General features: G+C 44.4%; 1 protein-coding gene across 1 annotated transcript in view; it reads right to left on the bottom strand.

Moving 5' to 3' along the window:
• The window catches only part of TMED10 (transmembrane p24 trafficking protein 10), a 61,496-nt gene extending 46,257 nt beyond the window's left edge, over positions 1-15,239 (bottom strand). Inside the window, exon 1 of the mRNA XM_078659922.1 lies at positions 14,785-15,239. Coding sequence (XP_078516048.1) covers positions 14,785-14,958 — 174 coding nt within the window. The 5' untranslated portion in view covers positions 14,959-15,239. The remainder of the gene's footprint in view (positions 1-14,784) is intronic.
• Positions 15,240-15,485: the final 246 nt, after the last annotated feature.

A 15,485-nucleotide genomic window follows, 5' to 3' on the forward strand; every position in this document is an offset into this window, starting at 1 on the left:
TAAAACCACTAATTCTCCGAGATCCAGGCTAGGCTATCTACAGTAAAAAGCCAAGTTTTAAGGTCTCTCCAACAGTTGAGTAGGTCCGTAGCGTTTCTCAAAAATGGGGGGGGGGGGGGGGGGGGGGGGGGGGGAAGCTTGTTTCAGGCTTTAGCTGCACATAAAAGGAAGCTTTTCGCTCGCCATGTGGATTTTTTAATCACATAGTCACCAGCTTGGCGCAGGGTTCTGCCCGGTGTATACCATTGTATTTTCTGTTTTAGAAAATCAGGTCCTATCCCGTATAGTGCTTTAAACACCATACTCAGATTTAAATCGTACTCTATGCTTGACTGGCAGCCAATGAAGTTTTGTTAATTCCTTGGAAATAGATGCGTATTTGGGCGTGCCTGTAATCAGCCTGGCGGCTGCGTTCTGCAGCATCTGCAGTTTGTTTGCAAAGCGTTCCTGAATATTTAAATACAGGCTATTACAGTAGGCAAGTCTGGAAAGAATGAAGGCTGTGACTACTGTTCGCTGACAAGATATAGGCAAAAAGGGCAGTATTTTCTTAATCATTTTGATTAAAAAATGGACGGAGGAAGCCACAGCATTTATTTGGTCCCCAAAACTGAGTTTCTCGTCAATGACTCCTAGGTTCCTCCCTTTCCTTACAGGAACAGGAGGTGATCCCATATCTCTAGGCCACCATCTAGGGGTCCAGAAGTTGGGGTCATTACCAAACAGGATGACCTCGGTCTTCTCAGAGTTCAATTTTAGACAATTCCGTGACATCCATTTTCCAATGAATGCCATGCAGTCATGGAACCTGTCCAATTCCTAATGTCTGACCAGGCTGCAAAGACACCACTATTTGCGTATCGTCCGCGTATGAAGTCAAACTAAAGCTTAATAATCTGAGCAGGATAGCCAGTGAAATAAACATTAAAAAGAGTGGGAGTAAGAGAGGACCCTGGGGTACTCCACACGGCAATGAGAAGGGTTTAGAACTAAAGTTACCCAGTGCCACCGTCTGAGATCTGTTTGACAAGAAAGATCTAAGAAGGTTATAGGCTTTACCTTGGATACCACATTCCGCCAAACGGTCCATCAGATCATGATGGACCATGTCGAAGGCTGCGGACAGGTCCATCAAAATCAGGGCAGCTTTGCCTCCCCTATCCACAGCCTCCCTGATCTCCGCCGTAGATTTTATCAGTGCAGATTCAGTACTATGCCCTTTTCTGAACCCAAACTGAGTTGGGTCCAGAACTTTTTTCCCCCCAATTAGAAAAGTACTGAGCTGTAAATTAATATTTTTCTCGACCAATTTTGCAGGCAACTGAATAACAGATATGGGTTAGAAATGATTTGGCTCCTTTTGGATCCAGGTTGGGCTTTTTCAGTAGTGGCAGTATCAAAGCCGATTTCCAGGGGCTAGGGAAGAGTCCAACTTCAAACACTGTATTAAACAGACTATTCGATTGGGATGGTTTTAGAAAATACCATCTAGATTGTGTCCTGCCAGGTGCGTGGGGCTTATCACCTGTTGGATCAGGTCAGTACTCCCCATGAGATCTGTGTGGGCCACTGTGTCAGAGTCCTCCAATACCTCTAGATGGTAATTAAAATCCCCCAGGATTGTGAAGGAGTCTGAGCTCATCCCCTCTTCTAGCAAGTTCCCAATGGAAGATGTATCGGTGCGTCTGGGTCCTGGAGGTCTATATACCAGGATGTCCTTAAATGTATGGTGACTTGTTAATTGGAGGCCGAAGGCAAGTGTCTTACAGGCCAAGTTAGAAGCTATATGAAAGGTGGCTTTTATTGAAGCAAGGCGGATCATCACCATACCTACTGAGGAGGTGACAAAGGTAGCCTGGTGGAGTGGCTTTTACAATGTCAGGACCAGAGTTATCATCTGTCCATGTTTCTGATATGAAGGAAATTTGAATATTTTTCTCTTCTATTAGCGAGGCACACTCAACACGGTGCTTCACCAATGACCTAGCATTCAGTAGAAGACATTTAAACACTGAAATATTGTCGGTAGACTTTGTTTTCACAACTCCAGCCTCAATAGATCTAACTGGCAGGTAGGTGAGCCTGGGGAGAGTGGTGTTACAATTGGGGCATGTGACCAAACAAGCCCTGAGACCTGAATCAAACGTGAGACACAGACAGCCTGGTCTCAATTTCATACGTTGGGACCTCATATGTTCCTGGAGGACCCCGCATTCTGTGTTACGACGGACAGGGATGCTGGCATGGAGCGTGGATGGGGCGCAGACGGGCTCGCCTCTGGCGCATTACAAATACATATATTGTGCCTCAAGTGCTAAGAAGCACAAAAAAATATATACAAAAAAAAGTTGTTGTTGGACAACAGACAACTCATTAAATTGATTATTCAATAGTTAATAGGAATTAGGAAAGTCTGTCTGTTTATAGTCCAGTGATACTCAAAATACGGCCCGGGGGACACATGCAGCCTTCCTGACCTTTACATGCGGCCCCTGGGCAATAGCAGCACTGGGCTGCTTTTTACTACACAGCACTGACAAAAAAACAAGCATTTGCATTACAATAGGTCTCGCATTCACGTGAGTTTGAGCTATTGCCATTGTAAATGACAATGCCTTTTATTTAGGTTTTGAGTTTTAAAACGTAAATAAAAGGCATTGTTGTTTATAACACTAATAGCATACTCTCCCAGATGCGAGACCTACTGCATTGCAATAAAGGGCCTTCTCGACCGCTTGTTAGATTGTCTTCAAAATAGTGATAAATAGTGCAGCGAAGAAGATGTGGAAGTGTTGTAAATTACACAGACACAAAGTGCGAAGTGAGAGTTACATATTATCCGAGCTATATACACTAACAAAGTGCTCCAACACCTTTCGCACTGTGATTACACTGTCGCAGCTCAGGAAGAAGAGCGGGGGGGGGCTATTTCCTGCCCTCTCCGTGATTGGAGTGTGCAGTTTGGCATTGCGTAAGGTCATTACTATATTTGGCCTAATAAACACTCCAGCTGTAGTAGGGCCCTGGCTCCACCTCCTGGTGCAGGGCGGACAGTGCTTTATGGCACGCATGGAGGGATGGTCTTGGCTGCAGCTCAGGCCTCATACAGTGCCCTAGCTATTACTAGTGAGCGAGAGGCGCTGAGGTGGTGGTATTGGCAGTGGTACTGGCAGTAGCAGTGGTGGTGGTACTGGTAGTAGCAGTGGTGGAGGCATTGGCGGTGGTGGAGGTACAGGCGGTGGTGGAGGCATTAGCGGTGGTAGTGTTTTTAATAAATCAGGTTTTTAAAAACAACCCATCAGGTGGCTTTAGTAAAGATGACATGCAACACAGATGTGCTTTGTCAGCTTCACACCATTAGCAAACAATTATGTTCTACTTGGAATTTACATTACTTAATTCGCTAATCCTTTCTAATTCCATTTTACTTGGGATTTGAAAAAGACACGAGGTAGTGTTGGGTTAAAGTGATTAAAAGCAAGCCACAAGTAAAAGAACCAGCCTCATGGAAGGTATCAAATGGCGACAATGTGGTAACAAGGAGGGACTAACAAGACTCATTATCAAACAGAAGCCAGCATTCACCAAATACAGTGACACCAGGCAATCACAAATATGGGCGGAGAGAAGGCGAGGCTTCCACAGGTTCTCGGCTACTGTATGCCTCGCAGAGCCAGCAGCGCATGCCACTAGGCTGGACCTAAAATCGTTAAACAGCAAGCATTTATTTAAAGGTTATTTACAGTTAAAGAAAGGAAGTAACTAGGGTGTACTGCACACCTCAACTTTAGGATTATCTGCATCTTTAAATACAGCAAACGTGTACAAATATGATAGGCTCTTCAAAATTCAAAAAAAGTATTTCATTAACCTGCAGAACCGTTTCACCGTAGTAAATCAGATTGTAGCGGTGCATTCAGAAGTATTTTTTTAAAGTGATGGTTTTCAAACAAATGTAGAAATGTCATGCTCTTCTCCTCCCTCCACCATTAGTGATTAAATCCAAACACGGGATAAGGTTTTGTATAGCACGCATCCTTAAGTTATGCACTTCGAGGTCCTCGTCTGTGTAATAATGAAGAAAAAATAGGGAAATTGAAATTGCCCAAGATCAACACAAATTGGTCAAGTGAGGAAGCCGGGATACATCCCAGGTCTTCTGGTTCCACATTGTGCGATTGAGTTCTGCCACTAGTTGTGCATGCTTACCTTCCCCTAAACCCATTTTACGCCCCTTATTTGTCCCCGACCAAATGTTTGCGAGTACCCATGGTTTAAACTATCAGCTGTGTTTTGACCCACAACTTGATGTTGGGTCTCATCAGGACTGACAATATAGGGACATCCTGTGTGAAAAAGAAAAAAAAACAAAGAGGGTGGCAGGGGTTAGATTACAATAAAAAACTGGGAGTGAGCCCTAAAGAAATGGGCAGGGCATGCTACTCACGAAGATGTGTCAAGCGAAGTGCTGTGGGAGTGAACAGGGGACCTCAATAAAATGGCACGGCATGCAAGGGGAGCATGCTCCCCAAGGAGGAATACAATTACCAAAGCACACTTCCTAAGGGACAGAGCGTCAGCAACCATTGTACAATCATGCTTCTTTAAAATATGCCACGATAGTGCCTGTCCAAAAGTAGACTGAAGGAAGGAAAAAGAGCAGGTTCTTTAGTGATAATACTCCTCCTTGGGTAGCATGCTACCAAGCATGCTTTGCCAGGGAAGCGATGATCATTTTGTCAGTCCTGGTGACATCCCAACATCTAATTTGGTGTCGAAATGCTGTCGACAGTATAAACAAACAATCTTGCCTAATTCCTGCTAACTATTTAAATTATTCTGATGATTTTTCTGTTACCTAACAACTTTCCTTCTTTTTGTATATATTTTTGTGTTTGTTATTTGTTTGTGTTCCTTAGCACTTGAGGCATACGTATTTGTATGCATGCTAGAACTACCAAGGACATCAATTGGGGCTCTAGGTTAACTATGATCCACAAATAAAAAAACAGAAAACTCACAAAAATCGTGTCGTTTTCATTGTAATCATTTTTTGGTTGTTGTGTACGTGCTTTGTGCAAGTATTTACTTATGTTTAGTGAGTGTCTGCTCAAGTTTTTTTTTTCATATTTATTACAGTTTCTACTGATAATAACAGTTAAGAGTGGGGGTGTGAGCATATGTTCCTACTTTCCAAAGAGTATATTCTGGTCAGTAGGGTAATTACTTATTTAGATACAACACAGTAATCCAGGTTGGTTTGAGTGAGGATAGTTCTTTTTATTCACCACTTGGTTAAATCCATTTCAGTCATTTTTAACTTTTCACAGAATGAGTTATTAGAGAAAGAGAACAGCCGACACGTGTTTCGCCGACACGTGTTTCGCCCTATGTGGCAAGTTGAGCCAGGGCTTTCTCAAGGCTAGTCATTTCGTTCCAGCGTCATGGTGTCAGACGAATAGTCTACATTTTCAATATTTTTTAAGGTCATATATTTAAAACATCCAATTTTTGAAATGGGTCCAATAGAGGTCTCTTGTGGGGTAGGCTAGCGGGTTACTGGGAGGCGGTAATGTCCTGCCTGAACGCTGTCACGGACCGGCAGATCGCTCTTGACATGGGCACCTGTCTATTATTGTGGTTCCCTCATACCCCTCGTACTCGAATTACCAGTAAATTTTGCGACCTGGGTTTGATATTAGCCAAATGTGAAATCTCCATGCACTGGAAATCTACTCAAGGCCCCAGCTACTTGCGCTGGAAGACCACACTAGAGCGCTGGGCGAAAGCGGAGAGCACTTTGCGGCAGGCTAGGAGCCTAGATAATGACAAGGCAATGGAGGCGGCTAGGGCGTGGGAGGCCCTAGTGGTAGCGCTTCAACGACCAGAGGGTGACCAGAGTGAGGATGAGGGGGGGGACACCAGGATGAGAGCACTGTGCCCGAGATGCCTCACACTCACCGGGGCACACACACTACTTACACCTACTGATGGCAGAACTGGGGGTCCTATCACCCCGTTGAAGGACATCACTTACCCTTTGCCGAGATACCTTTCCAGGACAAATAGAGTTACCATGTAAAAGACTGGGAAGGAGGAATGTGACACACTGGCTACGGGGGGGGGGGGGAATACGGGGTGGGATGGGTCAGTTGGGGACTGTTCTATATAAAAGGTGTCTTGTTGGAACTGTACTGCTAAACTGCATAGTCGGCTGATGCCTGGATTGCTCTTATCCTGTATTGTACCTTCTAAACTGGATTGCCAATAAAAATTATTTAAAAAAAAAAAAAAAAAAGTCTCTTGTGGGGTCCCTGGATGAATCCGTAGGGCATTATGACGCTGGAACGAAATGACTGCAAACATAATATAAAAAATGTATGTTCTGTAAATGTGCCAATAAAACACGTCTCTAAAAATACACCCATCTAAAAGAAATCAAGGCTTTAAAGATCTAAAAAAAAAAAAAAAAAAAAAAAAAGAAGAACTTTCTAACTGCTGTGCTGACCTGCACTTATTATAGCAGAACCTATTCTCACTTGGCTGTCCGGAAAAACTGCTTTCTGCAATGAAGTCACTTTATGTTGGAAACAGGGCAGCAGCCAGATAGGGTCCCAGAGGCGAAACAACTGATAGTATTGGCATTCATGTTGAAGTTAAGCTGAGTTGCAGCCTGGCACCAGCTCTATTTAAAATCTCCATCAGCGGTGCCAAGAAATGTCAGCGGGCATGAAGTCTTGATGTGACAGTTTGCAGTGGACAAAAAAATGGCATTTCTACTGTTCTCCGAGGAGGTCCTCTTTTCTTTAAAGAAAACTGACAAACTCACTCCTCAAAGGATCCGTGGCCTACTGAAATATGAAAAAGCTCTAGATCAGCACTCTCAACACGAAATACATGATCCTTAACAGAAGAGCCAAGACCAGGAACGCATTTAGAATTTACGGAACTCCCCTGGAATGTGGAATGTTAAGACTATTTGGAATAACATTTGATGTGGAATTATCTTGGCCTCCCAGCCTACGAAAAAGCGAAGCCACATTAACTAGTACACAAATGCAATATTAGGATTTTAACAACAACTGTGGGCGTGGGCTAATTGCCCTGCTGTCGAGGCTTATCAAGTGCAAGCAATAGCTGCTGCAACATGCGGGGCTGAATTCTGAGGCACCAAGAAAGTGGCAATCTTAGCAAAATCTGAGAATCGTTTTTTGCACAGATTCTTCACCAAGGGCCAGTGACCCCTACAGCTGTTCTCAGAAAGGAGATAAGACTTACCTCCGTTGACCATCACGTACCCCTACGACCGCTTCTATAATGGGTAACAATTTGGTCCAAGCCACAGCTGAGCAACTATTTGAAAATTGAGTGCGGGCTTTGGTCCTGAACAGAATAATCAAAGCTACATTGGTAGAAGTACATAGCTGACATATCAAGCCCCTTAGGATGCCCAGAGATTTGGTCCAACCCTGAGTAAGTGGGCAGCACATCCTACCCAGCATTTGAACCATATCTAGCCAGTCTTTACCCGAAATAAAAATACTTATTTGCATTAGATTCCGAATAGGAACTTGAACACTGAAAATACATCAGCTAGGGATCCAACTGAGAGCAAACAACAGTAGCATGCAGCTGGGAGGAAATTAATCTGTTGTGCACTTCACGGTCTTATGTAATTTGTCATTGCCAGCCTGAAGACAATATCTTTGTCCTCCGTTTAAGCATAACATCAGACTTTATAAAGAAGCCCTGGATTTATGGATTCATCCTGAATGATGAAATCATTAATGTTCTCTCTGCTTATATTTGCGCTGCTTGGAACATCACTAGATCTCTACATTGGGATAGCGGCACTACCAAGGGAATTTGACAAGCAGTTATTCTAGTTAAATCTACTTCTGGGTATCTCTGCACTGTTGGAATGTCTTTCATTGGCACTTTGCATAAAATCTTTGTCCAACACTTTATGGCCACAAGGGTGAAGTATCTTCTGTTTGATCAAAAGTGTACAGGCCTTTATTTGCCTATAAATGGCACTTTCACTTTATGGAATTCTCAGACATGGCACAGGCCCGGATCGCTTTGAGGAGCAGACATTTTAACACCATTAATCACATTATTACCCCCACGCAACAGAACCATCAAAGGCATTTAATCATCAGTTACTATACACTTACTCTCAGCACCTTGAACTTTCTGAATTCTTTGTATTGCGACTACATAGAAGCTTTTTCGTCCACTGTTACAAGGTCACAAGGGGGGCTGACCTGATCAATTCTATTTAATGGCACTAAGGGCATGGACCTTATCCACGCTCTATGGATACTCATAAGCTTAGAACGGTAGCCCTAGACCAAGTAGAATAGGGGCTGAAACAAGTCGCCCAACAGAGCATAGGATCATTACTTCCACAGAATTAGGTGCTGTGTGGGTATTTTTAGTATAGGACCCTGGCAGGAGAAATTATCTTAAGTGCTCCCTAAAATATGGTTACATACATCCTGGCTTTAGGGACCAAGATAAGACCCGATGATGAAGCATGACATCAATAAGATGTGTGAGAGTCTTTCAAACTACACCAAGTAATGTCCTGACTGACGACAGAGCTCCACTATAAAGAAATATAAAAACCTCCGCTGGGAAGGGTATACATGTGTAGGACACCTTAGGTGAGATTTGTAATAAAGGGAGGTTGTATCCTATACCTCCCATCCTCGGGGCTTCTGACCTTTGCTCTGGAAATTTTTAGACATACATGTTGGTAGTACAACCAAATATAACCATAGGATATCACTGGAGTTCTAAAACACTCATAACAAAGCAGGCATTCCTTTGCACAAATGTTCAGTTAGAAAATAGGTTAGTCTTCTTCCGGATGCTTATTCTTTAGGCTTCCAATTCTCAGTAAGTATACATAAAGAGCGGTCTTTGAATTTTCAGTGTTCAGAACGTTCTCATATAATAAACAGCAGATGTGTCTCCTCCAATAGAGTTGTTCAAGGTTATAATTGATGTAAAATACATAATATAAATAAACATGAGTGATGCAACATCGTAGTTTTTAAAAACTAGCCAGCAGAGCCACTCAAAATGAGTGAAACAGAAGGAGGAAAGGACAGAATATTATGTAGCCACAAGGTAGAAAGAAAAGATGCACACGTGGACAATTAACACCTCGGTGGGAACCAATCAATGGCTGAATACGTCCATCAAGGATGTAATCAGCCAAGTATGTTCAATCTAGTGATAGACCGGCAACGTGGAGCCATGATAACTACAATGACAAATGAGAGCAATGCTCAGTAAATGCAAACTCTCAGTATAATGCAAGTCAAGCGGGGTTACTGCTTCCCTAAGAAAATAACCTGTAAACTGATGTCATCCCGTGTAACGCTTGCTTTTACTAGCATCAGGGCACAAGTCCTAAAACACAGCAAAGGGGGGTGGGGGGGGGAGGAGGGGATGCTGACCTAGTTTGGCAGTATGCAAGTGACATCACGTCGTAGGACATCACAGGAACAACATCATAGAAAGTGGCATCACAAGCCACGACTTTACTGAAGTTGCATCTCAAGAAGTGACATCAGATCTAAAGCCCTCACGTATATGTTTAGCAGGTCTATTATGTGCACGTTTGAGCGCATTGCGGGGACAATAGCACAGTGAGCTATGGAAGATGATATGTGAGTTCTACACTTTTCAATCCCCCAGTTTTATGTAACACATCCTGTACATTAATTTACAAACTTATATAATTTATTGTACATGTAATGTACTTTGCCCTTGGCAGGGTGGATGGTGTTTACCCTCTGAAATAAAGTGGTTGGACGCCGTCCCCCTGCATGTACCCCTGACCCGTGCCATGACTGGCATCAAAAATATACCATGCCCCCTACTATGGTTGGGGACCACATTATTTCGGGGTCCTCTCCCTACGTGCTCAGCAGACCACTGCATGGCTCAACACTGGACTGAACATACTTAGTTGATTAGGTCCTTGATGGGTATACACTTGTGTGGTAATACTATTGTATTAAATACACATTTGCTGGCTTACCGTCAGATATTGCGCAAGTCTACTGGAAATCGTATTTTACCGTTCCCCCCCCCCCCCCCCAGAATCCTTAGCTTTTACCACATTATAATACTTACCAGAGCAGCCTCTAAATGTATTTGATTTGTAGGACTCTTAGCCTTGATTCCCATTATTGAACATTTGAAACAGGAACTTTCAAAGATCTAGCTACATCGAGAAAAGGGTATTTTGCCTTAACATAGAGGTCTCACTTTTACCTATGATTTCCCTTTTTTTGCATGCATACACTGATTTTAGAAGGTATCGCTCAACACTCAAATTATAAATGTGTGGTGCTGTGTTGTTTTCATTAAATAATTGGTTCGCACCGATGTATTAATTGCGCGAGCACTCACTTTTTGGTCTACCTTATGGTTGAATAAAATTCTGCGTTTCTCTCCTACGAGTGGGATCGTTGGCTGCTTTTTTAGGTTTTGCCTAGCAATGCGTACGAAGTACGCATGCGCTAGCAAAACCTCTTGAGTTCTATGTCGGGTGATGACCCGCCTCTGTCTCTCATTGGCTAGCTCCATAAATGGAGGCTAGCCATTGGGAGACAGAGGCTGTCAATCGCGCTTTCTCCAGAAAACGCGATTCGGGGGCGTTTCCCGGTGTTTTTTTAAGCCCCGCCCCTTTGTCCCGGGCCGCGCTGTGATTGGCTGCCGGCCCGGGACACCCCCGTGATGTCATTCCCGGGCCGCGCTGTGATTGGCTGCCGGCCCGGGACCTGACTTGTTTCCTTTTTGTCTCCCAGTTTTACATCCTTCCTTGTTCCCACCTCTTATCTATATATTTTTATTCCCTCCATTTTAATTTTGTTTCCTTCGTGCCTACACTTCACTTTCATTCTTGTTACTTTCCCATTCTCGTCCTTTCCTTTGCCCGCTCCAGACGGACGCCGACGCCTAGAAGGGCTGCAGACCTTTGCATGCCGTGAGAAAAATACTTCAAGCTACGTCACAAGACAAATGGCCTCTTTCTGTGTCACTGCTCAAGGACGGCCTCATTTGAGTCACGAGGCCTGCCATTCACGTTTGTACGGATCTTTCCATCCCACGCAGCAGTACTATGTCGATAGGAATCCTTCATGGGGGTGGTGTGTGTGAGGGGGGAGGGCGGGGGCTGGAAGCGCTGCTTGCTAGAGGTTTCAACCTCAGCCGCTGACCTTGAGCGGTGTCTTTTCTTCCTGGGCCTCGGCTACACGGGACCAGTAACATGCAGAGACCCTGTGGCTGCCCCGGAGCAAGCACGGGAGCCCTTTACATGGACTGGGAAGGAGGGGACGATATATATAGATATATATATAGATATATATATATATATACACACACAACCCTTATTACTTGTAATGTGATTATTATTTACACATCTGTGTACATAGGCTGGCGTCATACCATCATATATGTGCTGGGGTCTGGCACAAGCGAGCTGCACTGCCTCGCAAAGCGTCAAGATATTATTTGCTTTAAACTTTTTTGGGCCGCGCTGGGATTGGCCGAGCCTCCGCCGTGTCATCGGGAGGAGGAGGAGTGGAGAGCAGGAAGCAGCCTGCGTCGGCCGCGCTGGGATTGGCCCAGCCGGCCGAGCCTCCGCCGCGTCATCACTAGAGCTGCTTCCTCTGCTCTGACGCGGACACGGGCAGTCAGGTAAGTTTTCTTATTTTTTAAAAATGTACTTTTTAACCCCCCCGCGCGAGTCCCGTCCCCCCCCACCCCCAAGTCCCGTCCCCCCCCACCCCCAAGTCCCGTCCCCCCCACCCCCAAGTCCCTTTACCAAAGCCGACAATTCTGACTCGATAATGAGACTGGACGCTGCACTCAGACCACATGGCTTCTTGTGTGAGTAGTGTCTTCTGCAGCCGTGGAGGAGCTGTACTGACCTGCCCACTATATGCTTAAAATGTAGTTTACTGTAAGGCTATGCATGACACTTTTCCTTTCAAACTAAATTAACGTCTCTCACTCTTAATAAAGCTAGCACTGTGCCTAGCGATGACGTGGCATAAAGAGTATTGATGCACATAGTCGCTGTGCGTCATTTAAATGATACCTGTATATGAATCTATAGCCTTCATCAACCCACATAATTACGCCGTTACTGCTCGCCTCTGGTATTCCTTTACAGAGATGTCTGAACAGGAAATCCAGCAAGACCACAGGCACAACAGGCAATAATGAATTCAAGGATTGCCTGGTTATTCCAGAATGCCTCAGGCCCTTGAGGACTGGTATGGAAAAGTTGGCACACAGAGAAAGACCTAAACTTCAGAGAATACTGACAAATTGACAACACATGCAGTATGTTCCCATGAGGTGCACAGTAAATGGAGCATTTTGTAGAAGCTGAGTGAATGGTAATGACCACTGATTAGCTGAGGTCAGCCTATTGGGTCAAAAAGGGTTGCATTAGGCAGACTTAGTGGCTGAACTTATGAAGGGCCGGGATGCTTTTCCCAGTGACCTGTGAAGAAACTGAAATAGATGTAGCCCTCTCAAATACCGACCCTCCAGCACATCTCCAACTTGTTCTTTTGTGAGTCCCTTGTCTCACCACTAGCCATGGCCCTGATCGCGCACTAGTCCCTATGTCCACAGCTTGTGTTTAGCGCTGCAGACAGCTAGGGAGAATAAAGAGTATCAAAGGCAGAAAATCAGCCTACAGAAAAATAGGTGTTTCACCGTGGCTGGTGTATGCGGTATAGTGCAGAATGCAATATCATATTCCGAAGGAGTATTAGCTTTGATGGTTCTATACAACAAATAACACACACACCTAATAAAGAAAGCCATCTCCAGATGTTGCCCATGAAATTAGCACAATTGTTTCAAAATCCATACACTTGGTGAACAAGTTTAGTATTTTGTTATGTTCCTAAATGTTTTCATTTCATTTTCTTCACCGTGAGAGAAAGGAGATAATGCATGATTAGAAAAATTTAGAGAGAATATGTTACTTTATTACAAAGAAATTCAAGCCGTGTGTGCTTTACTACATCCACAGAACAAAAATAATGCCCACAGGTTACCCATAGTCCCGGTTTTAACTTTTTGTTCTTCTGTAGCCGTCCAATTCCTTATGCTCAAAAAAGAAGTTTGGTTACATATGACCACATTCCCTCTATGGCTTTATTATATTCTATTGTTAGAAGTGCATGGAATGTCTGCCTGAACAGTGCATATATTTTTCATGATTAGAATATTTTTTGTGGTCTTGGATTTGTTAAAGATGAAGTGATGGGGTGTTGAGGTGGTGGTTTCCCAATGCTTGCATGAGCCAGAAATTCACAAACACCTGCCCTCGTACTAAAAGCATGACCGTGGCGTTTAATCAAGAGGCTATGATTGTTATGTTTCATTATTGGCAAGTTGTTATATTTTTGTAGTGGTGATTTTCATTACAATCCTGGGGCTCGATTTGCAAAAAGCAGGAGCAAAATCAGATTTCAAAAAACCTAATGCTTTTGATTTTTGATTTGGTCAGCCCTGTTTGGTGCTAAAATGTGGAAATGATTAACAAATAATGATACGTTCAAAACGTAGGAAACAAAAATAGGCCAGTGGGTTGGTACACACCATAACAGTCCATACATAAAACAGTATCTTGTGACCCTGTTTTCGTTCCTCTGTTGCCTGCTTGTGACCCTGTTTTCGTGCCTCTGTTGCCTGCTTGTTCTCTGTTGCCTGCTTCTGACCCTGTTTTCGTGCCTCTGTTGCCTGCTTGTGACCCTGTTTTCGTGCCTCTGTTGCCTGCTTGTGACTCTGTTGCCTGCTTGTGACCCTGTTCTCGTGCCTCTGTTGCCTGCTTGTGACCCTGTTTTCGTGCCTCTGTTGCCTGCTTGTGACCCTGTTTACGTGCCTCTATTGCCTGCAATGTGTGGGGGCTCGCAGTGTGTGTGGGGGGGGCTCGCAGTGTGTGGGGGGCTCTGTGTGGCTGTGTGTGTGGGGGGCTCGGTGTGTGTGTGTGGGGGGCTCTGTGTGGGTGTGTGTGTGTGGGGGGCTCTGTGTGGGTGTGTGTGTGGGGGGGCTCTGTGTGGGTGTTTGTGTGTGGCATTTGCGAGAGATTAAGCTATTGGCATTGTAAATGACAATGCCATTTATTTATGTTAAAAAAAACATAAATAAAAATAATGTCAAGAGCAATGCCAATAGCTCTAACTTTAACAAAGGCAAAACCATTGCATTGTAAATGCTTGTTTTTTTACTGCGAGATAGCATCAGCCAGGTTAATTTATATTATGTATTTTTCACCTATTACAGCATTGGAAAAGCATGTGTCAGATGAAAAACGTTGGCTGTTTATTGTATGAAAAGTTTCCGAAGACTGGTCGTTGTGTACACTTATTGGGAACTGGAAGCTTAATGAGTAAACATCTGAAAGAAGATCATCATATTATTGGAATGGTTATTAATGCAAAGAATGTCAACTTTGCAAGGACAGAAAGTTCGGTGTTATCATAAGAAACCTATATCTTCTTCCCTCGTTGATCCCAACCTTTCGACTCTCCAGCTGTTTGTTTGCCAGGACTGAGGATAGGAAAGCATTTATTAATAATCAGGTTTGAGAATTCAGGCTTTCTCGGCCTCCTGAAGCATTATACCATAGGCTTAGTTAGTCGCTCACAACTTGTCACTCGATTTGGGATACACATTCCGGAGTCTGGTGGGCTAATTCTCCGTGAACTTAGAACACTCCACCCCATCGGGTCTTACCTTCAAGTGGGTCTTAACCCCGGGCTGTTCGCTCGCCTCGTATTCCCCAGTCACTAGCACGTCCCGGTGGATCTCCTCTCGCAGACACTTGCGCCCGTTGGACGGAAGGTGAAATGATATAGGCTGCACCGGCACGAAAATAAGCAACAGAGGCAGCAAACGAAACACGGCCATGGCGGCGGCAGTCAGAGACCAGAGCACGCACGGCACGTACAGAAACGCACGGCACGTATCGTACGCACATGACGTAGAGGACGTCAGAAGCCAAGGTTGCCATGCTTACTGTGGGCACTGGCTCGTTCCCATCTCTTAAATCCTTTGATGAAGCGCGATGAGTCCCTTCTGCTTCAAGTAGACACTTTGTAACTACCACGCTTTCGGACCTCAAGCCAAGTTTGGGACTATTTTCCTGCACAGAGTGCGCTCAGGGCTCTACGACGGCCATGTTGGATACTGGCACAGACAGAACTTCCGGAACAGAAAGAGGGGAGGTGGAGAATCGTAATAAGCTAGGAGACGTGTCCATCACTACTCTTGCTTCCCTCCCCATTACAACATATTGACAGTTGGCATAGGCGGGACTTCCACAAGCGTAGACGCTGTAGGTGGAAGACTGTTATAGGGTGAGAGTGCTGTCCGTCTCACATCATCTTTAGTTTGAAGACGTGTTGCGTAAAAGTCTTGATAAAGAGACATGGAAC

Source organism: Lissotriton helveticus, chromosome 9 (assembly GCF_964261635.1).
Source record: "Lissotriton helveticus chromosome 9, aLisHel1.1, whole genome shotgun sequence".
Lineage (NCBI taxonomy): Eukaryota > Metazoa > Chordata > Amphibia > Caudata > Salamandridae > Lissotriton > Lissotriton helveticus.